Source organism: Petromyzon marinus, chromosome 4 (genome assembly GCF_048934315.1).
Source record: "Petromyzon marinus isolate PM22_M1 ecotype Great Lakes invasive population chromosome 4, UKy_Petmar_22M1.pri1.0, whole genome shotgun sequence".
NCBI lineage: Eukaryota > Metazoa > Chordata > Hyperoartia > Petromyzontiformes > Petromyzontidae > Petromyzon > Petromyzon marinus.
In genome coordinates, this window is record NC_133670.1 from 24,178,649 (window position 1) to 24,203,811 (window position 25,163).

General features: G+C 52.9%; 1 protein-coding gene across 5 annotated transcripts in view; it reads left to right on the forward strand.

The window, feature by feature from the left end:
- LOC116937724 (voltage-dependent L-type calcium channel subunit beta-1-like) overlaps positions 1-25,163 on the forward strand; it is a 141,310-nt gene that overhangs the window by 14,961 nt on the left and 101,186 nt on the right. Inside the window, exon 1 of one of the 5 annotated variants that reach the window (XM_076060254.1) lies at positions 8,725-9,179. The exons of the other annotated variants lie outside the window; for them this stretch is intronic. Coding sequence (XP_075916369.1) covers positions 9,123-9,179 — 57 coding nt within the window. The 5' untranslated portion in view covers positions 8,725-9,122. Of the gene's footprint in view, positions 1-8,724; positions 9,180-25,163 lie in introns of those variants that run through there. 5 annotated transcript variants of the gene reach the window in all.

The following is a 25,163-nucleotide window of genomic DNA, read 5'->3' on the forward strand; positions in this document are numbered from 1 at the left end:
GTTAAGTATAGTTTACGTTTAGTATAGTTTACGTTTAGTATAGTTTATAGTTAGTATAGTTTACGTTTAGTATAGTTTACGTTTAGTATAGTTTACGTTAAGTATAGTTTACGTTTAGTATAGTTTACGTTGAGTATAGTTTACGTTTAGTATAGTTTACGTTTAGTATAGTTTACGTTAAGTATAGTTTACGTTTAGTATAGTTTACGTTTAGTATAGTTTACGTTAAGTATAGTTTACGTTTAGTATAGTTTATAGTTAGTATAGTTTACGTTTAGTATAGTTTACGTTTAGTATAGTTTACGCTAAGTATAGTTTACGTTAAGTATAGTTTACGTTTAGTATAGTTTACGTTAAGTATAGTTTACGTTTAGTATAGTTTACGTTTAGTATAGTTTACGTTAAGTATAGTTTATAGTTAGTATAGTTTACGTTTAGTATAGTTTACGTTTAGTATAGTTTACGTTTAGTATAGTTTACGTTTAGTATAGTTTACGTTTAGTATAGTTTACGTTTAGTATAGTTTACGTTTAGTATAGTTTACGTTTAGTATAGTTTACGTTAAGTATAGTTTACGTTTAGTATAGTTTACGTTTAGTATAGTTTACGTTAAGTATAGTTTACGTTTAGTATAGTTTATAGTTAGTATAGTTTACGTTTAGTATAGTTTACGTTTAGTATAGTTTACGTTAAGTATAGTTTACGTTTAGTATAGTTTACGTTAAGTATAGTTTACGTTTAGTATAGTTTACGTTAAGTATAGTTTACGTTTAGTATAGTTTACGTTTAGTATAGTTTACGTTTAGTATAGTTTACGTTAAGTATAGTTTACGTTAAGTATAGTTTACGTTAAGTATAGTTTACGTTAAGTATAGTTTACGTTAAGTATAGTTTAAGTTTAGTATAGTTTACGTTTAGTATAGTTTACGTTTAGTATAGTTTACGGTTAGTATAGTTTACGTTTAGTATAGTTTACGTTTAGTATAGTTTACGTTTAGTATAGTTTACGTTTAGTATAGTTTACGTTTAGTATAGTTTACGTTAAGTATAGTTTACGTTTAGTATAGTTTACGTTTAGTATAGTTTACGTTTATTATAGTTTACGTTAAGTATAGTTCAGTATAGGTTACGTCACTGTTCGGACAGGATTAAGGTCACGGTTAGAGTATGGTCCTGTTCTGGGTTAGGTTAGGGTTAAACTTAGGCCATCCTCCAATAACTCCTCGCCATCATCCCACCCCTCTCCGCTCCATCCTGCCATTTCTCCCCCCACCCCATCCTCCCACCTCCCTCCTTCCAACCTCCTCCGCATTCTCCCATCGTTCCCTCCTTCCTCCCGCCCCTAACCCCATCCTCCCATCACTGCTCTTCATCCCCCCTGCCATCTCTCTCCTCCATACTCCAAAACCCCGCCCCAGCCTCCCTCCTCCGTACACCCTCGAATCGCCCCCCCTCGATCCTCCCATCCCTACCCCCCCCCCCAAACTCCCCGCCTGCCCGCTCCACATTTACCGCTCAAAGCGCAATCAGCCCCCCCGAGGTAGAGGGGGGGGGTGAGTCACTGAGGTGCACGGAGGGTTTGGAAATGCGCCCTCAAGAGGTCCGCATTCAGCGTGGGGGCGCCGCGTCTGGGCGGGCCGCGGGGAGTCCGCGGTGGCGTTTGTGCGCGTGCCCGGCACTTAAATAGGACAACAGCGTCATCATCATCAGCTGCAGCAGCAGCAGCTTCTTCATAATCATCATCAGCTGCAGCGGCAGCAGCAGCAGCTTCTTCATAATCATCATCATCAGCAGCAGCACCAGCTTAGTTTTCGTCATCACCAGTACCCCGCAGGGCAGTACACACGCAAGGTCTGGATGAGAATATTCGTCGTCGTCTTCATCATCATCATCAGCAGCAAAGGCAGCACCATCCTAATGTTAATGATCATCACCAGCAACATATTAACCGATGCTTATCATCAGCAGCAGCGGCAGTAGCGACAGCTGTGGCATGATTTCAGCATCATTGCTTTCTAATGGAACAATTTCACATCGCTTTGTCGGAGGTCGACTCAGCCCATCATCCAAACAGATCGATACAATAGGTACCACATAGTTGGAAGTAAACAGTGATCGCTCTATGGATGTACAGGTTCCCGCCAAGTGAAATTACCACCACTCGCTCAGTGATTGCTCATTCAAACGGAGATACACGTTGACCTCTGTGGTCCAAATGAGCTAACAGCTGACAGAGATAAACACACCTCTGTATTTAAATCAGCTGAAACCCCCTGGCAAATCACGTGACTTCTGTGTGGCCACCCCATTTCCAAAACCCTCCTCTCTCCCCTCCGCCCCCTGTAAAAGCAGACGCCGTTCTGTGCAATAGCGTCGATACCCTAATGCAGCCTCTCCATCCTTCCCACTCATCTCCCTCGCACTTCTGATCCTCGTGCTCCCGTTTCTCAGTTCCTTTCCCATCCTTTCCCTCTTAGTCTCCATTCTCTCTCTCCTCTCTTCCTCCTGTGTCGTTCCTTTATTTTCACAACGCGCGTGTTGAACTTCTTTCGCCCCGCACGTAGAAAAACCGTGCTAATCGGAGGTGCGCGGGAAGGACAACAATCTAAACACTAAAGGCTGTTTCGAAGAAGTGAGTTTTCAAACTAGATTACTTCAAAGTGCGTATCTCCCAGTGGCTTCCTAATATCGGAAGGAGGAGCGTTCCAGACGGTCGCAGAAGCGCGCGATGCGGTGGCCGCCGTCCTTGTTGACTAGACTCTCCCTCCGCGTGTCTGGGCGCTGTTGGGTACAAGGGTAGCGCGTGCACGTGGTGCTGTATAGGCGGACAGAGGGGGGAGAAGAGATGGAGTGATCTGGTACAGGAGAACGTGGAGTGGACTTGCCGATGACTGGTACCAGCGGTGTCAAGATCGGCCTCTGTGGAGGAGGCTCGTGAAGGACGCTGCTACTTGGCAGTTGGAGGCAGTCGCCCTCCAACAACAACGGAGGGCGGAGGAGCGACGCTCACAACAACGGGCGGAGCGCCGGGTGACTAAAGCACAGCAAGTTTGGCACAGTAGGGGGCACAGGTGGTGCATCGGCCACTCATCTCAGTCAGTCGACCCGTGGCACCTGCTGGGTCTGCCCCGTGACCTCCTGGTGGCCTCAACGTGCACGTAGCCTGGCACAAGCGCCGTGGTGCCGTCACCGCCACTTAGTGGCGAATGGCGGTTGTTGTTGTTGTACAGGCGGAGGACTGTGGCGTCCCGGCCTAGTGACGGTAGGGGGCAGCATTGACATAGCCTCTCCGTTCCGAGCGAGCGGAGCAGTTAGAGCCCCCTGAGCGATTAGCTCTTTTCTAGAGGCGAGCTGGCCACGCATGATAGCTCATCGAAGTGGCTTTTATCATCGTCATCATCATTGTCATCACACTTGGGAAGTCGTAGTAGCAACCAAATCATCTTAACGGATGTTGATTCTTAATGCGGAGGAGGGCAAACACCGGGGAGAAATCGCACGCCCTTTTCACACAGTGGCCAGTGAGACAAAGGCGGACGTGCGTGGTGCTGGATGTATGAACATGACCGCCTGGTGTGGCCTGCAGTGTGTGTGTGTGTGGCTGCACACACATGTGTGTGTATGCGTGTTGGTGTGTGTCAATGTACGTGCTTGTCTATGCACGTGTGTACGTGTAGTAGAACACTCACGCTCATGGCCAACACCGGTGACGATTATTTGAACCGGTTCTGGGCCTCCCCTAGGTCGACTCAGCCTCAAATGAGTACTTTGTGCGATGTGTAAACATCGCCACTAGGGAGACAAAGGCGGCCGGGCGTGGTGTTGGCCACCCACCCCCTCGTGTGCCGTTCCGGCCTTCATAGGTGCCCGCTAACGGCACTTGCCCCTACAGTCTGTTACAGGCTATACGGGGAGGATCTTTGTCTTTTGTAGTAGAACACAAATCCCTTTGAATATATTGCCTCGTGAATCAGGGAATCGCGGGGGTGTATTGTGAAGGATGTGGCACCACTCCGTGGAACTGACAGTGATGAGGCCCCTGACTCGTGGCTGCTGAATGTGAATACCAACAGCACCGCGCAGCCGATGGCGCCTCCAGCCCCGACGGCTCGTGGCGGTGACGTGCCGAGTGTGATCAGCGGCGGACAGCCACGGCTTCCGCCTGATGAAGCTAGTTGTAATTACTGGCGAAACGTCGTACTCGGATTGTAAATGTTGTGGACTTGGCTCTCCAACACACCGGTGTTGCTGTACTAGTGACGAATTGGCCACGCTCTGTTTACGTGACAAAACTTACTAGTTGGCTGCGTCGGGTGGTGGCGGGATTAACGACACACATTTACGTGATCTAACCCCCCAAAAAAACAACCCTGCATCATGCGGCCACGAAGGCTGTCAGTTCGGTGAAATTGAAGGGGAGATGCAAAGGAGTGGAAGTGCAGTGAAGCTTGGAGAGAGAGAGAGGCAGAGTTGTAGAACAACAATAATAATAGTGTCACAGTGACGGCTGACACGCGATGTGACTTTAGTTTGTTGTCTTTCCCCATAAAATAATTCAACATACATGCTGTAAATACATGTTACAGAGTGTGGAACTGTATAGTTTATAATTTGACCGAATCCTTTTTACCCATCTGGGTTGAAACGTACATTGTTGTCGGAGTCTTCTCTGATTGTTAATGTATAATAATAAAAAAATAGGCGACATTACAAATGAAAGTTTTCACGCACGTGTGGTGTGTATGTGTGGTGGAGCGGTAGCGTAGTGGTTAGCCGCTGAGCCACTGATCCGGTGGCATGAGTTTGATTCCTACTCACGGCCGAACATCGGTGACGAATATCTGAACCGGACCTGGGGACCTCCTTTAGGTCGACTCAGACTGAAATCACTGCCTGGCGCGGTGTGTAAAAAATCAGTGTGCCGTGCCGGCCGTAATAGTTGCTCGCTGAACAGCACTTGCCCCGACAAACCATTAAGCCTACACGGGGGATCTTTGTTGTTTTACCAGTGAGTGCATCGTGCCAGGCGTCTCTGTAAGTTAACCCATGGCACCCGGGTCTGTCCCGCGACCTGCCAGTAACGAGCCTAACGCACTTCAACTCAAAGTGCACCTAGCTTGGCACAAGGCCTGCGGTGACGTCACCGACACTTAGCGCTATCGTATTGTGAATAGTGGCTGCTGTTGCGCGTGCGTTCACGTGTATGTTCACGTTTGTGTATACGGGCCACTAGGGAAACAAAGGCGGCCGGGCGTGGTGGGGGTCATTCTAGCCCTCATAGGTGCGACGCGCAAACGGCACTTGCCCCAACAGTCTATTAAGGCTACGCGGGGGATCTTTGTACGGGCCGTTCTGCCCTCATTGAGAGCAATAATATAATTACAGTAGCGATCGGCAACGAAGTCGGAGCCGCTGGCTCAGACGAGAAGATAGATGATAGCGCGATTACGCAAAGGAATGTGGGACCCCCCCCCCTCTCTCTCTTATCTGTTACCCCACTTACCCCCTCTCTCTTATCTGTTACCCCACTTACCAGCACCCCTCTCACCCCCCCCCCCCTTCTCACCCCCAACCCTTGCCCCCAGGCCCCCTCTTACCCCGAGATTTAGGGAGACCCAGCATCTTCCCTCCGCAAGCAGAGTCGAGGCTCCTCCATGAGCTTCTCGTTGTAAATCCACAACGGCGCCCGGGAGCTCTGAAGATGGCAATGCGCCGAGCGGGTTTGAGTTTCGAGTTGTTCGAGTATTTTATTTTATTTGTTCCACGGACGGTCCCCGTTTTGCCAGCTAGCCTGCTGTTTCACACGGGAGATCCGTGGTGCTTGAGTGCAGCCCGCAACGACGACAAATATTTAAAAACGGCGATATTTCAGAGAACGATATTACGATATTACGGGGCCCTTGCAGGAATAATCTTGATTTGAAGCTTTCGTCACTGCAGGAATCCATACTCTTTGGGTCTTTCTGTAAAGTCACGTCGGTATAAAATACTGCACCACTAACTAACTGGGTATTTAACGGCCGTGAACCAAACAGTGGAGGCGCCAGAGAATAAGATTGTTCGGTGCATGTGCGAGTAAGCTCTATACGCTAGTCTAACGGGGGGGGGGGGGGGGGTACATGCTGGACCCTGCAGTGTGCAATGTTGATGTTACGCACCCCCTAGTGCGCGCGTGTTCTCTCTGGACACTCCAAGATTCCTCACACGAGCAAAGCGAGCACTCGCGATTGGAATCGGCACCAACGAGATTACATCGTCATGCAATACGCTTGCTACGCGGACACTCACGCACCACAGAGAGACAAAGGTCCCGCTTGGAGACTTGTAGGCTGTTGAGACAAGTGTCAGTTAGTGAGCACCTATTAAGGCCGGTACGAGAGGATGCATGTGGCCATCACCGACTCTAATTTTGCTTTCGTACCCTCGTGTTTACGCACGGCGCTGGTGTGTATCATTCGCCACCGATGGCAGCCGTCGCCCGGGAATCAAACTCGGATAGGTTCGTAGCGCAGTGTGCTAACCACTGCGCCACCGCTCCCCACACGTACACACATACGTAGAAAGCACACACGCGTACTCCCGCACGCACACACGCACGCAGAAGCCTGTAAAGGTGACACTGAACACGCCGCACGGAGCACGGGGAGTATATCGGTCGATGTTCACGGCTTTGTTGGGGGTTTTTTCCTTCCTGAATTTACGCCTTTGTCTCTGAGGGCAGAGCCCCTCTGACGTGATGGTCTTCACTCAATTTCAAGGCGCGGGGTGGGGGGGTTGGACACTTTGACCCATGAGACATCATCAGTATGTGAGGGCCGCCACACCATTTGAAACAATTGTTGGGTTCAACAGCAGCAGCACGACGATGATGACGACGACGATGATGCTGATGATGGGGGGGGGGGGAGGTGTCACGTGGCGTGTGCTGTCGTGGGGCCGCACTGAAAGGCCACCAGAGGCCGCCAGCGGCCCACGGGCCTTGCAATGAATGTGCGGCGTGGCCCTTCGCCTCTCCGTGTCACCGCGGTGGACCTGTCTCTCCGTGTCACCGTGGTGGACCTGTCTCTCCGTGTCACCGCGGTGGACCTGTCTCTCCGTGTCACCGTGGTGGACCTGTCTCTCCGTGTCACCGTGGTGGACCTGTCTCTCAGTGTCACCGTGGTGGACCTGTCTCTCCGTGTCACCGTGGTGGACCTGTCTCTCCGTGTCACCGCGGTGGACCTGTCTCTCCGTGTCACCGTGGTGGACCTGTCTCTCCGTGTCACCGTGGTGGACCTGTCTCTCCGTGTCACTGCGGTGGACCTGTCTCTGCGATGTCTCTACGGTTGCCCCTGTGGTCAGATGAGACCGATACCCCATTTCTCGCAACCTCACCACGAGCGTCCCTGTCGCCACCGGCGTTCTCCGCCTGGTCTCTCCGCCGCCTCTCCCCCCGTCTCGTCTCCCCAACCTCGTCGCTCGCTCGTTGTCTCTCCGCGTGTGTCTCTATTCTCCCCCCAGGTTACCCTTTGTCCCGCATCGTCGCGGGAGACGGCGGCTGTCCGGCCCCAACCCCCATTGCGGGTCCTTTATCGGCCACGTGGAGCGCGTTGTGATTGGAGCTCGTGCCACGGACGCTCTTTCTCTCTCTCTCTCGCACGGTCCCGCTGGGCTGAGAGCCGGCGTGCTGTGCGGTGTTGGGTTTATTGAAGGGGCTTGAGGGAGGCTATTTCTGGCGTACTTGGTGGGGTATCTGGCTGTGCGTACTGTCTGTCCCCCCCCCCCCCCCCCCCACACGCTGCTGCTGTCTCCAGCCTGCACGCAGCACCACCACAACCACCGCAACATCATTCCAACATCACTCCAGCACTAACGCCCAACCATCACCGCCATGATTTCAATACACTATCACCATCACATCACCGCAACACGACTCGTCATTCGAACGTCACTCCAACAATACCCCCAGCCATCACCAACACCATGACCTGAACTATGAACCATAATCTGAACATCACCAACCACGTCACCACCACATCGCCCCCAACGTCATCCCAATATCGCGCCTGCACCACCATCCCAACATCATCGCACCACCACTACGGGCAACAGCCCTCCAACAACCCCATCACCACCACCACCACTCCCGCCACGCGCGCACGGCTGACATGGGCAGCAGGTGTCGCGCGCGTCACCAGAGCCTGGAGTGCGCGCTGCCTGTAACAGACACGTGGTGTGTGGAGGTGGTGCTGCTGGTGGTTGTACTGACAGTGTGAGGAGCGGCGGTGCAGCGGTTAGTGCTGCGCCACAAACCCGGTCACCCGAAATCGATTCCCGCTCACGACCACTACCAGTGACGATCATCTGATCACTGGTCATGGACTTCGCCTAGGTCGACTCAGCCTGAAATAAGTACCCGGTGCGGTGCGTTGGCCACCCACCCCCTCGTGTGCCGTGCCGGTCTTCATAGGTGCTGCTCGCTAACAGCACTTGCCCCAAAGAGTCTGCTAAGGCTATACGGGGGATCTTTGTCTCCGCATCTCAGTTTGTGTTGGTGCACTCGTGCGTGTGTCGGCGCGTGTGTGCACGAGGCAGGGGAGCGGGCTGTGTGCGTGTGTTCTTATCTAGACACCCCCCGCCCCCCACATCGTTACCCCCACACCCACCCCGGCTGCCCCCCTCCCTCCATCCCTCCATCCCGTCTTCTCTTCCACCTCGGTGCACGCGGACACGCCGCGCTCTCGCTCCGAAGCGCACTCTCACCACGGGACACGGCAGCGGTGGCCGCGTGCACCACGTAGAGCCCCCTCACCCACACACCCCCTCTCCCCTACTACGGTCAATGTAACCCCCCCCACCACCACCACCCACTCACCAACCACCACGCGTCAGACTCAAACGGGGCTCGAACCGTAACGGCGCCACGGCTGAGCGGCTCAAGAGCCTCGATCGGGCCCCTCCACATTCCGCGTGGACTCTCTCGAGTCGTGATGGAGTAGCGAGTTGCGTCGTTTGTTGTTGTTTAATTAGCGGGGTGTTCATTGCAGTGCCTAGACAGGGTTGCAGGCACGTGCTCCCCCGCTTTACTTCGCGGTTAGTTGCGGGGCCTGCGGTGAGTGAGGTTTCTCGCGACCGAGTTCAGGATGGACAACTCCGGGTTGACTGCGCCTCCAATCAACGCCATCCAGTTACATTTCCCGGTGAGTTTGCGGGGTAAGCGAGTGTGTGTGGGTGAGTGTGTGAGTGGGTGGGTGAGTGGACGAGTGAGTGACGGGGGTGAGTGAGTGGACGAGTGAGTGACGGTGGTGAGTGGGTAAGTGAGTGGGCGGGTGAGTGAAGAGGTGAGTGGGTGAGTGGGCGAGTGAGTGACAGGGGTGAGTGGGTGAGTGAGTGAGTGGGCGAGTGAGTGACGGGATGAGTAGAGGAGTGAGTGGGTGAATTTGTGAATGAAGGGGAACGTATAGACTGTATCTTGAACTTCTTTCGCAACGTACGTAGCCAACCGTGCTAATCGGAGGTGCGATGCGTAGTGGTGAGCGTTGTATGAACTGTGTGAGTGAATGAGTGGGTGAGTGAGTGCGAGACTGCGTGAGTGAGGGGGTGATTAAGTGGGTAACGGGGTTAATTAATGAAAATGTACATGAATGAGTGAGTGAGTGGGAGACTGCGTGAGTGACAGATGAGGTGAAATAAGCAGGCGCGCAATTGAGTGCATGAATGGGTGAGTGATGGGTGATCAGTGTGTGTGAATGGGTGAGTGGTGGGTGATCAGTGTGTGTGAATGGGTGAGTGGTGGGTGATCAGTGTGTGTGAATGGGTGAGTGGTGGGTGATCAGTGTGTGTGAATGGGTGAGTGGTGGGTGATCAGTGTGTGTGAATGGGTGAGTGGTGGGTGATCAGTGTGTGTGAATGGGTGAGTGGTGGGTGATCAGTGTGCGTGAATGGGTGAGTGGTGGGTGATCAGTGTGCGTGAATGGGTGAGTGGTGGGTGATCAGTGTGTGTGAATGGGTGAGTGGTGGGTGATCAGTGTGCATGAATGGGTGAGTGGTGGGTGATCAGTGTGTGTGAATGGGTGAGTGGTGGGTGATCAGTGTGTGTGAATGGGTGAGTGGTGGGTGATCAGTGTGTGTGAATGGGTGAGTGGTGGGTGATCAGTGTGTGTGAATTGGTGAGTGGTGGGTGATCAGTGTGCGTGAATGGGTGAGTGGTGGGTGATCAGTGTGTGTGAATGGGTGAGTGGTGGGTGATCAGTGTGCATGAATGGGTGAGTGGTGGGTGATCAGTGTGTGTGTGAATGAGTGAGTGGTGGGTGATCAGTGTGTGTGAATGGGTGAGTGGTGGGTGATCAGTGTGTGTGAATGGGTGAGTGGTGGGTGATCAGTGTGTGTGTGAATGGGTGAGTGGTGGGTGATCAGTGTGTGTATGAATGGGTGAGTGGTGGGTGATCAGTGTGTGTGAATGGGTGAGTGGTGGGTGATCAGTGTGTGTGTGAATGGGTGAGTGGTGGGTGATCAGTGTGTGTATGAATGGGTGAGTGGTGGGTGATCAGTGTGTGTGAATGGGTGAGTGGTGGGTGATCAGTGTGTGTGTGAATGGGTGAGTGGTGGGTGATCAGTGTGTGTGAATGAGTGAGTGGTGGGTGATCAGTGTGTGTGTGAATGGGTGAGTGGTGGGTGATCAGTGTGCATGAATGGGTGAGTGGTGGGTGATCAGTGTGTGTGAATGGGTGAGTGGTGGGTGATCAGTGTGTGTGTGAATGGGTGAGTGGTGGGTGATCAGTGTGTGTGAATGGGTGAGTGGTGGGTGATCAGTGTGTGTGAATGGGTGAGTGGTGGGTGATCTGTGTGTGTGAATGGGTGAGTGGTGGGTGATCAGTGTGTGTGAATGGGTGAGTGGTGGGTGATCAGTGTGTGTGAATGGGTGAGTGGTGGGTGATCAGTGTGTGTGAATGGGTGAGTGGTGGGTGATCAGTGTGTGTGAATGGGTGAGTGGTGGGTGATCAGTGTGTGTGAATGGGTGAGTGGTGGGTGATCAGTGTGTGTGAATGGGTGAGTGGTGGGTGATCAGTTTGTGTGAATGTGTGAGTGGTGGGTGATCAGTGTGTGTGAATGGGTGAGTGGTGGGTGATCAGTGTGTGTGAATGGGTGAGTGGTGGGTGATCAGTGTGTGTGTGAATGGGTGAGTGGTGGGTGATCAGTGTGTGTGAATGGGTGAGTGGTGGGTGATCAGTGTGTGTGAATGGGTGAGTGGTGGGTGATCAGTGTGTGTGAATGGGTGAGTGGTGGGTGATCAGTGTGTATGAATGGGTGAGTGGTGGGTGATCAGTGTGTGTGAATGGGTGAGTGGTGGGTGATCAGTGTGTGTGAATGGGTGAGTGGTGGGTGATCAGTGTGTGTGAATGGGTGAGTGGTGGGTGATCAGTGTGTGTGAATGAGTGAGTGGTGGGTGATCAGTGTGTGTGAATGGGTGAGTGGTGGGTGATCAGTGTGTGTGAATGGGTGAGTGGTGGGTGATCAGTGTGTATGAATGGGTGAGTGGTGGGTGATCAGTGTGCATGAATGGGTGAGTGGTGGGTGATCAGTGTGTGTGAATGGGTGAGTGGTGGGTGATCAGTGTGCGTGAATGGGTGAGTGGTGGGTGATCAGTGTGTGTGAATGGGTGAGTGGTGGGTGATCAGTGTGTGTGAATGGGTGAGTGGTGGGTGATCAGTGTGTGTGTGAATGGGTGAGTGGTGGGTGATCAGTGTGTGTGAATGGGTGAGTGGTGGGTGATCAGTGTGTGTGAATGGGTGAGTGGTGGGTGATCAGTGTGTGTGAATGGGTGAGTGGTGGGTGATCAGTGTGTGTGTGAATGGGTGAGTGGTGGGTGATCAGTGTGTGTGAATGGGTGAGTGGTGGGTGATCAGTGTGTGTGTGTGAATTCACGAGTGAGCGAATGAGTCGGTGAGTGTAAATCTGTGTGATTGTATTCACGGGTGAGTGAAGCGAGTGAGTCCATGAACGGATGAGCTAGTCGGTGAGTGAGTGAGCGAGTGAACTTGTCAGACCTTCAATGTCACTCGTCTTACCGAAATGCGATCACAAGAACAAGACAAAGTGCTGCTCGCCGCTTTTGCGCTCTCCGCGCGCGGCATTCTCGTGCCGGTTTCTGGAGAGCGCGACTCGTTCGTTCGCCGGGATCGTGCGCAGAAGATCACGGCGAGTCACTCGATTTGATGACGCGCTGATGCGATGTACGTTGAGCTTCTTTCACACCGTGCGGAGCCAACCGCGCTCATCGGGAGGTGTGGGGGAAGGACAACAAACTAAAGACAAAAAGCAGTTGTCACGAAATGGGTTTGTCAATCGAGATTATTTAAAAGTGTACAGCTCCAGTGGCTTCGTAATGTCGGAAGGAAGAGCGTTCCAGACGGCCGCAGAAGCAGCGCATCTAAAAGCGCCGCGCGATGATGTGAGGACCGCCGTTTTTGTTCGATGGCTGAGCCAAAAGCCGCTGCTGCGAGGATGACTGGATCAGTGTGTGTATTGTAGGTGTGTGTGTGTAATTTAGGTGTGTGTGTGTAGTGTGGGGAGCGGTAGTGTAGCGGTTAGCGCGTTGCGCTACGAACCTGGTGACCCGAGTTCGATTCCCGCTCACGGCCAACACCAGTGACGAATATCTGAACCGGTCCTGGGCCTCCCCTAGGTAGACTCTGCCTCAAATGAGTACCTGGTGCGGTGCATAAACACATCGCCACTGGGGAGACAAAGGCGGCCGGGTGTGGTGCTGGCCACCCACCCCCTCGTGTGCCGTATCCAGTGCGCGCGAACAGCATAATTAAGGCGATACGGGGGATCTTTATCTTCGTCATACTGCAGGTGTGTATGTCCTGCAGGTGTGTATGTCCTGCAGGTGTGTATGTCCTGCAGGTGTGTACGTCCTGCAGGTGTGCGTCGTGATACTGTCGTGCTGTTCGTAAAACGGTAAAGGGGCAGCCCTGCAATTGTTGACCCACGCCACTGCTGGCGGAAGAGCCTCCACCAGAGCGAACTCTGGCGGGTGTTTGGTCTACTCTTCCACGTTGACCGGATGCGTTTCTATAGCTGGGTGGGGAGTGATGGGAGAGAGAGATTTGATGAACTTGCCGCCGAACCGGCGCGCTCAATATTAAACCAGGTAAACAAGCAGACAATGTTGATGACACTTCCGTCAATTCTTCTGACCCCTGTGGGAGTGCAGAATTTCAGCAGTCATTGATTCAGTACAAGCAAACCGTTCGTTTTTTTCTCGAATAGATAAGCAGGCAATTTCGCCTTCCTGGTTTTATATATATATTGACAGTGAGAGAAAAAGTATTTGATCCCCTGCTGATTTTGTACGTTTGCCCACTGACAAAGAAATGATCAGTCTATCATTTTAATGGTAGGTTTATTTGAAAAGTGAGAGACTGAATAACAACACAAAAATCCAGAAAAACGCATGTCAAAAATGTTATGAATTGATTTGCATTTTAATGAGGGAAATAAGTATTTGACCCCTCTGCAAAACATGACTTAGTACTTGGTGGCAAAACCCTTGTTGGCAATCACAGAGGTCAGACGTTTCTTGTAGTTGACCACCAGGTTTGCACACATCTCAGGAGGGATTTTGTCCCACTGCTTTTTGCAGATCTTCTCCAAGTCATTAAGGCTTCGAGGCTGACGTTTGGCAACCCGAACCTTCAGCTCCCTCCACAGATTTTCTATGGGATTAAGGTCTGGAGACTGGCTAGGCCACTCCAGGATCTTAATGTGCTTCTTCTTGAGCCACTCCTTTGTTACCTTGACCGTGTGTTTGGGTCATTGTCATGCTGGAATACCCATCCACGACCCATTTTCAATGCCCTGGCTGAGGGAAGGAGGTTCTCACCTAAGATTTGACGGTACATGGCCCCGTCCATCGTCCCTTTGATGCGGTGAAGTTGTCCTGTCCCCTTAGCAGAAAAACACCCCCAAAGCATAATGTTTCCACCTCCATGTTTGACGGTGGGGATGGTGTTCTTGGGGTCATAGGCAGCATTCCTCCTCCTCCAAACACGGCAAGTTGAGTTGATGCCAAAGAGCTCCATTTTGGTCTCATCTGACCACAACACTTTCACCCAGTTGTCCTCTGAATCATTCAGATGTTCATTGGCAAACTTCAGACGGGCATGTATATGTACTTTCTTGAGCAGGGGGACCTTGCAGGCACTGCAGGATTTCAATCCTTCATGGCGAAGTGTGTTATCAATTGTTTTTTTGGTGACTATGGTCCCAGCTGCCTTGAGATCATTGACAAGATCCTCCCGTGTAGTTCTGGGCTGATTCCTCACCGTTCTCATGATCATTGCAACTCCACGAGGTGAGATCTTGCATGGAGCCCCAGGCCGAGGGAGATTGACAGTTATTTTCTGTTTCTTCCATTTGCGAATAATCGCACCAACTGTTGTCACCTTCTCACCAAGCTGCTTGGCAATGGCCTTGTAGTTCATTCCAGCCTTGTGTAGGTCTACAATCTTGTCCCTGACATCCTTGGAGAGCTCTTTGGTCTTGGCCATGGTGGAGAGTTTGGAATCTGTTTGATTGATTGCTTCTGTGGACAGGCGTCTTTTATACGGGTAACAAGCTGAGATTGGGAGCACTCCCTTTAAGAGTGTGCTCCTAATCTCAGCTCGTTACCTATATAAAAGACACCTGGGAGCCAGAAATCTTTCTGTTTGAGAGGGGGTCAAATACTAATTTCCCTCATTAAAATGCCAATTAATTTATAACATTTTTGACATGCGTTTTTTCTGGATTTTGTTGTTGTTATTCTGTCTCTCACTGTTCAAATAAACCTACCATTAAAATTATAGACTGATCATTTCTTTGTCAGTGGGCAAACGTACAGAATCAGCAGGAGATCAAATACTTTTTTCACTCACTGTATGTCCCTCCACGTAAAAATATATTTTCCTTCCCATGGCCCACACGGTGACCTTTGGGTGTGAATAACTCCGGCCGAATGGATTCAGCACAAGCAAAACTCTGCACCGTTTTCGACACACGGTGTCTCATCACCAACAGAGGCAGGCTTCGCTCGAATCGGTGCTGGTGAACTCCCCGGATGTTATCGGCAAGGGCCCTCTCTTTAAGCTATGGTTCCTATAGCTCGGTGCTAAATAAATATAACTCACGCACACACGGCACAAGCCAATATTGAGCATTGATGTGGAGTTCATGAGAGAGGACCAGGTTCCGTAGTCGCGCATCACATCACTTACACGTGGCATTCTGCATCTCTATATTACTACTGCTGCCACTGATTATTTTACCGGGTGAGGCCCCACCGAGCTATGTAGCTTTTTTTTTCAGAAGCGACCTGGCGATCACCAACGATAGCTCAACGAAGTGGTCATTCCTGCAGTCACGAAAGCTTCAAATCAAGTTTGAAGTGGCTTATGATCGCGTGGAAATTTACAGCAGCCAATGCTCTAAATGCGTGACGTTCATTATAAATGTGGAGGGAAAAACCGGAAGACCCGGAGAAAAAAATTCCACGCGACCACGGGGTGAGAGAGACACCGCAAACTCCAAGTATACAGCAGCAGGCGTCAGGGTCAGCATGGAATCCACGACCTCCTTGTACAAGCAGGCGAGGTTAGTTAAAATCCCGGGCCTGCCTCAGGTCGCCTCAGCCTAGAATTCGTGGTCTTGTGCTTGCGGTGTGGTCATTTGCAATGGTTGAGGTTAGATAAGTGGTGGTGGTGGTGGGGGGCTGAGAGAGCGGCACGCAGGTGGCTGCTGGACGCTGCTTTGTCCGCACGCGTTCCCCGCGTGTCTTATCGACAATCGCTCACGTGAGCTGCGCGAGGTCTCGTTTACAAGAGCCCAGGAATGTCGCGAGGAGTCGAGGCAGGGCGCCGGGTGAAAGCGGCGAGTGGCTCTCGTACGAAGTTTGTTAGGCCGGCTCCGGCTGCGTTGCACTTATTGTATATATCCACGAAAGACCGAGTCTCAAGGCTTCGTGTTCAGGAGGGCCCTGCCACAAATGGACGTTTGAGCAATTTAAAGAAATGGAGCAAAAAAAAACGGAAGAGTGAGTGAGGAAATTGGAGGACTCGGAGAAAGCCCCAACCACGCATACGGGGGGGGGTCAAACAAAAGGGTCACGCAGACTGAGAGGTTCCCAAACTCACTTTAGCTGTCGTGCCCTCTCCTTACCACCTCACTGCCCAGCGGGGTTGTGAGTTTCTCATCTCTGGGCGATCCACCGAGCCTTGCCTCCACCATCGAGTCGGTTCGCAGGCGTGACATCCTGTACGTGCGTGCGTCTCGGAGCGCGCAATGAGCCATGCATGATGCAACCATCCCTTGTCTCCGTAACGTTACTCATCATTGTCACGTTGGATGGGGGGTGGTATCTGAACTGATCCCGGGTTCCAAACGCAGACACATTTCCCGTGGACCTCCCAAATGAATCCGACGAAGTCCTCCGTCTTGCTGGGAAGTGGATGATGGAGATCCTGTGACATCCATAATGAAAGTGTTTGGGTTACATTGCGTAAGTATAAATGTGTCGTGACCCATCAACCAGCCGACGCAGCCAATTAGTAATTGATTTGTCACGTAAAGAAAACGCCAAATAGTTACTACTTCAGCCCACCGGTGTGTTGGAGAGTAAACCCACAACATTTACAATTGCTCAAATTGTTACTCAAATTGTTACTCAAATTGTTACTCAAATTGTTACTCAAATTGTAAATGTTGTGGATTTACTCTCCAACACACCGGTGGGTTGAAGTAGTAACTAAACTATTTGGCGTTTTGTTTACGTGACAAATCACTTACTAATTGGCTGTGTCGGGTGGTGGAGGGTCACGAGACATGTATATTTACGCGATCGAACCCAAAACCCTTGATTAAGAATAATATTGGTCGCGAAGGTCTCCTCCGTGTTAAACTGATCCTGTGACACCATTACAAAAGAGCGGTTCATAGTGTGCCAATGTGGTGGTGGCACAAGGCGCCCAGTTTAATTATTAATATTGATGTAATCCAGAAAAATAAAAAATAAAACACATTGGGTTAGATCGCTTAACTATTGATGCATCGTTAAACCCGCCATCACCCGACATAGCCAATTAGTAAGGTTCCATTTATATTAACGCGATCTAACCCAACGAAAAAACTACTTTATTATTGATAATATTGGTCGCGAAAGCCTAGGTGTTCAACGTTATTCACATAAAAACAACAGGCCATGTGGAATTGTGTACGGTATTACAACTGAGTTCTCCTTTGCAAAGGAAAGACCAAACTCGAGTCGGGCAGTAATCCGATGGCTTAAGTAATTTGATTATTCTAGCGAATATCAATGTAATTACTCGATGGAAATTGTTCGTGAGGAAAGAAAAAAGTCTCACTTCTGTGCCTCTGGACGGGAGGTGCCTGGCGGGGGTTTTGGTGACGCCGTCGGCATCATCCGCCGCGACACGCTGGGCGTGGCTTGTGGGGGTTGCCAGTCTTCGGCAGGCAGGATTTAAGGTGTCCACCATTTTTAAAGGGGCCCCAAACGATTGACGGCAAAAAAAATGCGTCGATCAATTAATCGAATTCATTGACGATTAGTTCCAGCGCTACACCGCGAACCTCGGCGGAGTCTCGTGCGGTGATTAAACAAAGGGCAATCCATAGAAGGATCACTCCGCGTGGGCGGATAAAGCACAGCGAGGTGGCACAGTGGGTAAGGGCATCTGCCAGTCATCTCAGCCGGCCGACCCATGGCACCTGGGTCTGTCCCGTGACTTCCTATCAGCAGATAGCCTTCAGCACTTCACGTGGCCTCAAGGTGCACCTAGCCTGGCACAAGCACTGCGGAGACGTCACCGCCGCTTTGCGGCGAACAGCGGCGGCTGTTGTTGTTGTTGTTGCGCCGCGCTGTAAGCTTGGCGACCTGAGTTCGTCTCCCGCTTACGGTCAATGTTTGGTGACAAAATATGTGAACCGGTTCTGGGCCCCCCCCTGGATCGACTCGGCCTTAAATGAGCAACTGGTGCGGTGTGCAAAACACCAGCAACACTGGAGACTCAAAGGCGGCCGGGCGTGGTGCTGGCCGCAAAGACAAAGATGCCCCGTATAGCCCTGACAGACTGTTGGGGCAAGTGCCGTTAGCGAGCATCTATAAAGGCCGCCTTTGTCTTCCGAGTGGCGATGTTTACACACCGCACCAGGTACTCGTTTGGGGCTGAGTCGACGTAGGGGAGTCCCAGGATCGGGTCAGATAATCGTCACTGGTGTTGACCGTGAGTGGGAATCGAACCCGGGTCGCCTGGTCCACGACCACCACTACCACGACCACCAACACCACGGCCTCCTGTGCCAGGCCAGCCTCAAGAGTCGCTCGCCAACAGCGCTTGCCCCAGTAGTGCAACGTCGGTTTGGTGCGCGCTGCGCGCGAGTGTAATAGGAGCCACGTGTAACGCTGAAACAGCACGAGTGGGGAGCAGTGACGGGGAGACGTCCGGCGATGGGAGACAGGAGACATGAAAATCATTATGAGATGGACCTGCGGGGGGGTGTAGGGGCGGGATTAGGGTGGTGAGCGCTGGGGTGTAAGTGGCGTGGGGAATGTGGTCCAGGCATTGGGACGTGAGTGGGGGGGGGAGAGAGAGGGTGGGTATCGGGTGGGTGCGGGGAGAGGTGGTGAGTGGTGGAGTTAGCTGTAAAAGGTGAGCCATAGTAAGGGAGCGCTATTAACGGTGAGCTGTGCGGGTGAGCGGCTGTGGGTCGATGAGGTTGGCATATATAGCAAGACGGGAGATAAACGGGGGAGACAGGGAAGTGACACGTGAGAGATATGAGAGGGAGACGGGGAAACGAGAGTGAGATGGGGTGGAGCGGGAGGTTTGCGGGGGGAGGGGGGGGGGTGGAGACGGGAGGGCCGTGGCTCCAGCTCGTCTTGTGTTTCCACGGTGTGCGTGGAAAATTCACCGCTGATGTGCGGCGGGGGTAGGCGCGACTCCAGCTACCGCGGTGGCTGCGAGCTCGGCACCCACTCGCTCACCACGCGGGTCCCACCGGAGCCCCCTGCACCGGTGCTAAGCTCAGGACTGGTAGCTCACAACGGCTCAACCACAAAGGCGGCCCTCCACGTTGTACAGAAAGCAGGGATTGCGGCGAGAGTCGGTGGATTACTTGGCACGTGGCTGACACGCACGTGGAAACTGCATTGGGTCCCTCTGGCGTTTTAAGAACTCTCTCTTCCTGTCTTCCCGGTCAACTATTAAGCTGCCAATTGGAGTCGTCACAGTGGAGATGGCATTGCTTCTAAATTGCACTTTACAGCTCACTCTGTAACGCATGTCAGACAACAACAACAAAAATACCATCGTGCTACTGGGGTAACCTCGCAATACTGTTGCTAAATGCTTCACAGTAGTTTTGAGGGATTTGTTTTTGTAATATTTTAATATTCTAATCGTTCACAAGGATGTTCTTTGACGAATTACTTTTTTCTTCAATCAGTGTTTAAGTTAATGCGTTTTGCGACTCCCGCGAAGAGTGTAGGTTTCGTCTCGACGGGGGCCCTCACCTGGGGTTTAATCCCAAGTGAAACGTGACCGTCAGAGCAGATGCAGCGAGTGAACTCGCAAGTTCATTGAATCCATCTGGACGGAGATGCTACGATTCAGAGCCATCAAACGGGGAATTTAATGACGCCACGAGTTGCTGTAGAGTCGGGGTGAGTCAGGGCGCCACGGTGGCGAGCAGATGTTATCTCCCTCGCTTGGTGCACAGGAGGTCGTGGGTTTGATCCGGACCCTGACGCCTGTACATGTATATTGTAATTACTGAACATATGTGGAAACTACTGGACATGTGTGGCAAAGAGCTTCATGGCTTATCGGATTCCTCCAGGAGAAGTAAATATTGTGATATTTGGAGTCTGCATGTCTCTCTCCCCGCGGTCGTGTGGAATTGTACCCGGGTCTACCGGGTTCCCCCTCCACATTTAGGATCAACAACATCACGCGTTGATAGTATTTGCCTGCTATACATTTCCACGTGACGATATTCCACCTCGTTCGAGCCATCATTTGTGATGGCCAGGTCGCTTCTGAGTCAGTCGGCCTTACCTGGTGCAATGCATTTCAAAATAGTTTAGTTTTTAAGTTTAGTTTAACCCCCAAAAAAGCATTGGATGTGGGTTATGGCGTGGTTTTGATTCTTCTCCTGGACACGGCTGGATTAGGCATCTGCGCGTCTATCGCAGGCGGCGACAGAGAGATGGGTCGCCGCACGGCTTCTCTCTTTTACTCGCGGTTAGTCCAATGGCCAGGGCTGCCGTGATGCTTCTGCATCACTTCGTGCTGTTGTGGCGTCAACGAGGTCGCGGCGTTCGGGCGACGGAAATGCGCGGGGGGAAGCCTCGACACGACGGGACTTACCCGGCGGCCTCTGGTTTACTTTAACGGGGCGAGTCTGCGTTCGTTTCAACCATCACGGCTCTCATCAGTGGCGCGCGGCCCACTGTTGGAGTGCGCAGAAGTGGCTCGAGGGGGAGGGGGGGCAGTTTGGGGTAGGGGGGGGGGTCACGATGGCCGTGTCAGGGCACTTGAGCCAGCACGGCCCAGTTGGAGTTTGGAGCTTCGTGGCCACGTGAGCTGAAGCCAGTCGTGCTGTGTCCTCACCTCTTCCGGCGTTCACTTTGCCCTCTGCGTCTTGAGATAGATGAGCATGAGAGACACGCGCACGCGGGTATATACTCCGGGAGTGACACGTGTTCATATCGGTACCACAGGGAGATAGCAAAGGCTGGTATTCGAGAGGCACAGACAGATATTCCTATTGAGAGACACAACAAAAAACAAGGACAAAGATCCCCCAGGATCGCCGAAACAAACTGTTGGCGCAAGCGCTGTTAGCGAGCACCTTTGGTGCACGAGGGGGTGGGTGGCCAGAACCACCCCCGGCCGCCTTCGGTTGAGACACAACAACAACAACAACCGCCATTCGCCACTAAATGGCGGTGACGTCTCCACGACGCTTGTGCCAGGCCATGTGCACCTTGAAGCCACGTGAAGTGTCGAACGCTCGTCGGCAGGTCACGGGGCAGACCTAGGTGCCACGGGTCGACTGAGATGACCGAGATGACCGGCTGATGCACCACCTGTGCCCCCTACTGTGCCAACTTGCTGTGCTTTAGCCACCCGGCGCTCCGCTCGTTGTTGTGAGCGTCGCTCCTCCGCCCTCTGTTGTTGTTGTTGGAGGGCGACTGCCTCCAACTGCCCAGTAGCGTCCTTCACGAGCCTCCTCCACAGAGGCCGATCTTGACACCGCTGGTACCAGTCATCGGCAAGTCCACTCAGCTCCACGTCCTCCTGTACCACATCTCTCCATCTCTTCTCTAGCCCGTGCCGCGCCCGTTTAGCCCCCTCGATCCGGCCGAACAAAAGCTGTTTGGGCATGCGGTGATTGGGCATGCGGGCTACATGGCCCAGCCAACGCAGCCTTGCCTGCCGGAGGTGCTCACTGATGGGACTTTGTCCAGATATTTCAAAGATTTGTGAGCTCCTCACACAATCCAGCCTGGTTAAACCCAGGATTTATCGTAGGCAGGCCAGCCTAAATGTTTCTAACCGGCGAAGATGTTCCATTAGGGGGGGTCCACACACGCGTACGTATAGACGGTTGAAGGAGATACAGAGCTTAGGGTTATTATCAGAGAGATACACCAATAGATGCTCACGTTTGAGATTATAATCAGTATACTCATTGGTTCTTTCGGTAAAGTCACGTATGTAGCAATGGCGTAAACCACACAGCGAGGGAACACACGGAGGGACATCACACACAGAGCGCACAGAGAGCGGCAAACTGCACGGAGGCAAATACAGCAGGAAGACGGGAGACGCGAGCTCAGCAAACCATAGAAATATAATGCGATGCAACCCAGTCGGCCAACAACACAGTTAGACGCTAAACCTGGTTGTCCACGTATTTCAAAAGACTGCTCAATTGTTTATTTTATTTATACATACGTGACTTTACCGAAAGAACCAATGAGTATAGTAATTCCAGCAGTCACGAAAGCTTCAATTCTAGATGATTACAATCAGTGCCAGCGATGTTTCCGCGGGAGAGCTGCCGCGTGTAAGAGAGCCGGCTCAGGTCCGGCAGGAGCAGCGAGGGTCGACTCAGGGGCCGTGAGGGATATTTTTGGTACCAGCAGCTGAAAAGAGATCCGAGTCCATCACCTCTCCCCCCCCCCCCCCAGCCAGCCCCCTCCCCCAATCACTCGCCACCCCCTCCCCTCGCTCCCGCATCCCGTAACACTGCCAACACTTCACTGCCTCACTGCCCCCTGCACACTCCTGGCCCCCTGCACCCTCCTGGCCCCCTGCACCCCCCTGGCCCCCTGCACCCTCCTGACCCCCTGCACCCTCCTGGCGCCCTGCACCCTCCTGGCCCCCTCCACCCCCCTGGCCCCCTCCACCCCCCTGGCCCCCTGCACCCTCCTGGCCCCCTGCACCCTCCTGGCCCCCTGCACCCCCCTGGCCCCCTGCACCCTCCTGGCCCCCTCCACCCCCCTGGCCCCCTGCACCCTCCTGGCCCCCTGCACCCTCCTGGCCCCCTGCACCCTCCTGGCCCCCTGCACCCTCCTGGCCCCCTGCACCCCCCTGGCCCCCTCCACCCCCCTGGCCCCCTCCACCCCCCTGGCCCCCTGCACCCTCCTGGCCCCCTGCACCCCCCTGGCCCCCTGCACCCTCCTGGCCCCCTCCACCCCCCTGGCCCCCTGCACCCCCCTGGCCCCCTGCACCCTCCTGGCCCCCTGCACCCTCCTGGCCCCCTGCACCCTCCTGGCCCCCTGCACCCTCCTGGCCCCCTGCACCCCCCTGGCCCCCTGCACCTCCCTGGCCCCCTGCACCCCCCTGGCCCCCTGCACCCTCCTGGCGCCCCGCACCGCCCACGACTGCTCCAGGGTCACAGCGCCCCGGCATCAGAGCGACGCCGCTCCGCCACAGCGACTCGGTGACGGCGACGCCGCCGCTCCGCAGTCACGTCGTCGTTTTCCGAGGGCCCGTGCGATTGAGATTGTATGCGATTGAGATTGTATGCGATTGAGATTGCGTGCGATTGAGATTGTATGCGATTGTGATTGTATGCGATTGAGATTGTATGCGATTGAGATTGCGTGCGATTGAGATTGTATGCGATTGAGATTGCGTGCGATTGAGATTGTATGCGATTGAGATTGTATGCGATTGAGATTGCGTGCGATTGAGATTGCGTGCGTGTGCGATTGCGTGCGCGGCAGAGGAGCGACGCTCGCAACAAAGAGCGGAGCCCCAGGCGGCTAAAACGCGTAAAGTTGGCAAAAGTGGGGAGCACGCTTGGTGCATCGGCCAACCATCTCGGTCGGTCAACACACGGCACCTCCTCCTGCCAGCGGGCCTCCGACACTTCACGTGACCTCAAAGTGCACCTAGCATGGCACGAGAATCGTGGCGATGTCGCCGCCACTGAGTAGTGAACGGCGGTTGCAGCTGCTTATATATATAAACTTCGTTTTTGCACCGTGCATAGGAACATGGCCAATGCGTCATCAGCATTGGCCATGTTGACCTCTTGACCTCTTGTATTTTTACATCGTGTCAGGGCTGGGTTGGGCCACTGCGATGGCAATGTTGGCCTCTTCATTGGAGTTAAACCATCAGAAGTTGAGGATTCCTCCAAGTCAGCAGTTCTTGTCCTATCGAAGAAGTGATGCGGCTAAGAAATTAATGAAGTCTGCATTAATAGACCCAATTCAACTGAAGTTTGAGATCTCACGTGGACCAGTGGCGTAGCCTGGTTGGCGTGGGTCCTATGTGTAAGACGTTAAATGCATGTTTGTGTGTAGAACTTCTTTCGCACCGTACAAGCTAATCACAAGACTCACAAACATACAAAGACAAAGATCACCCGTGTATCCTTAACGGACGTTTGGGGCAAGCGTCGTTCGGCAGCACTTAGACACACACACACACACAAAGCAGTTCTAAAGAAAATTAGTTTTCAATATAGATGGGGGGGACCCCCAACCCCCCCCCCCTCTTATCCAATTTCCCTCGCTACTGGAAGCCCAGCGCAGGGGCCCCTCCGCGCACGTGGCAACCCGGCGCAGTTGCACCGCCTGCGCACGCGGATCGATGGCAGGTGCACCGCCTGCGCCCGAGCCGGCAGTTGAGCGCTGGCTGGGGTCGCTGGCAGCACGCCTCGTGCCGCCGTGAACAATGGGGCCGAGGCCTTCTCGTTCCCCCCTCTCCCTGCCCCCAACGCCTTTTTTATTTCTCTATTCCATTGTTTCGTTATTTTCAGCACCTGAGGCTGCGTGCGGGAGCGTGGAAGCTCGCGATGAATGGGGGGCGGTAGGGGTGGGTGGGGGGGGGGCCGATGTGGCATTGTGTGAGCTTAGGGCCTCGCTTTGACTGGCCCTCACTAATGGGCAACACAACCCCCGGGCACACGCATACACACACCGATACATTAACACGCGTACCAGTGCATACAAAGACAAATACAAAGACCCCCCCCCCCCCCAGTATAGCCTTAACAAACTGTCGGGCGCAAGTGCTGTTAGCGAGCACTTATATAAGGCCGGCAAGGCACACGAGGGTGGCCAGCACCACGGTCGGCCGCCTTTGTCTCCCCAGTGCTGACGTCTACACACCACAGCAGGTACTCGTTTAAGGCTGCGTCGACCTAGGGGAGGCCCATGACTGGTTCACACATTCACCACTGTTATTTAGTAACCCATTGCGCTAACCACTACACTACCGCCTCCCTCTTCCAGAATGCAAACACAGCAACAACCGCTGTTCACCGATAATTAAGTGGCAGTGACGTCACCACGGCGCTTGTGACATGCTAGGTGCACAAACACATGCGCTCCCAACACACGCACATGACCCAATACATACACACAGACATGTACACGCGCACATGACCCAATACATACACACAGACATGTACACGCGCACATGAGCCAATACATACACACAGACATGTACACGCGCACAATGACCCAATACATACACACAGACATGTACACGCGCACAATGACCCAATACATACACACAGACATGTACACGCGCACATGACCCAATACATACACACAGACATGTACACGCGCACATGACCCAATACATACACACAGACATGTA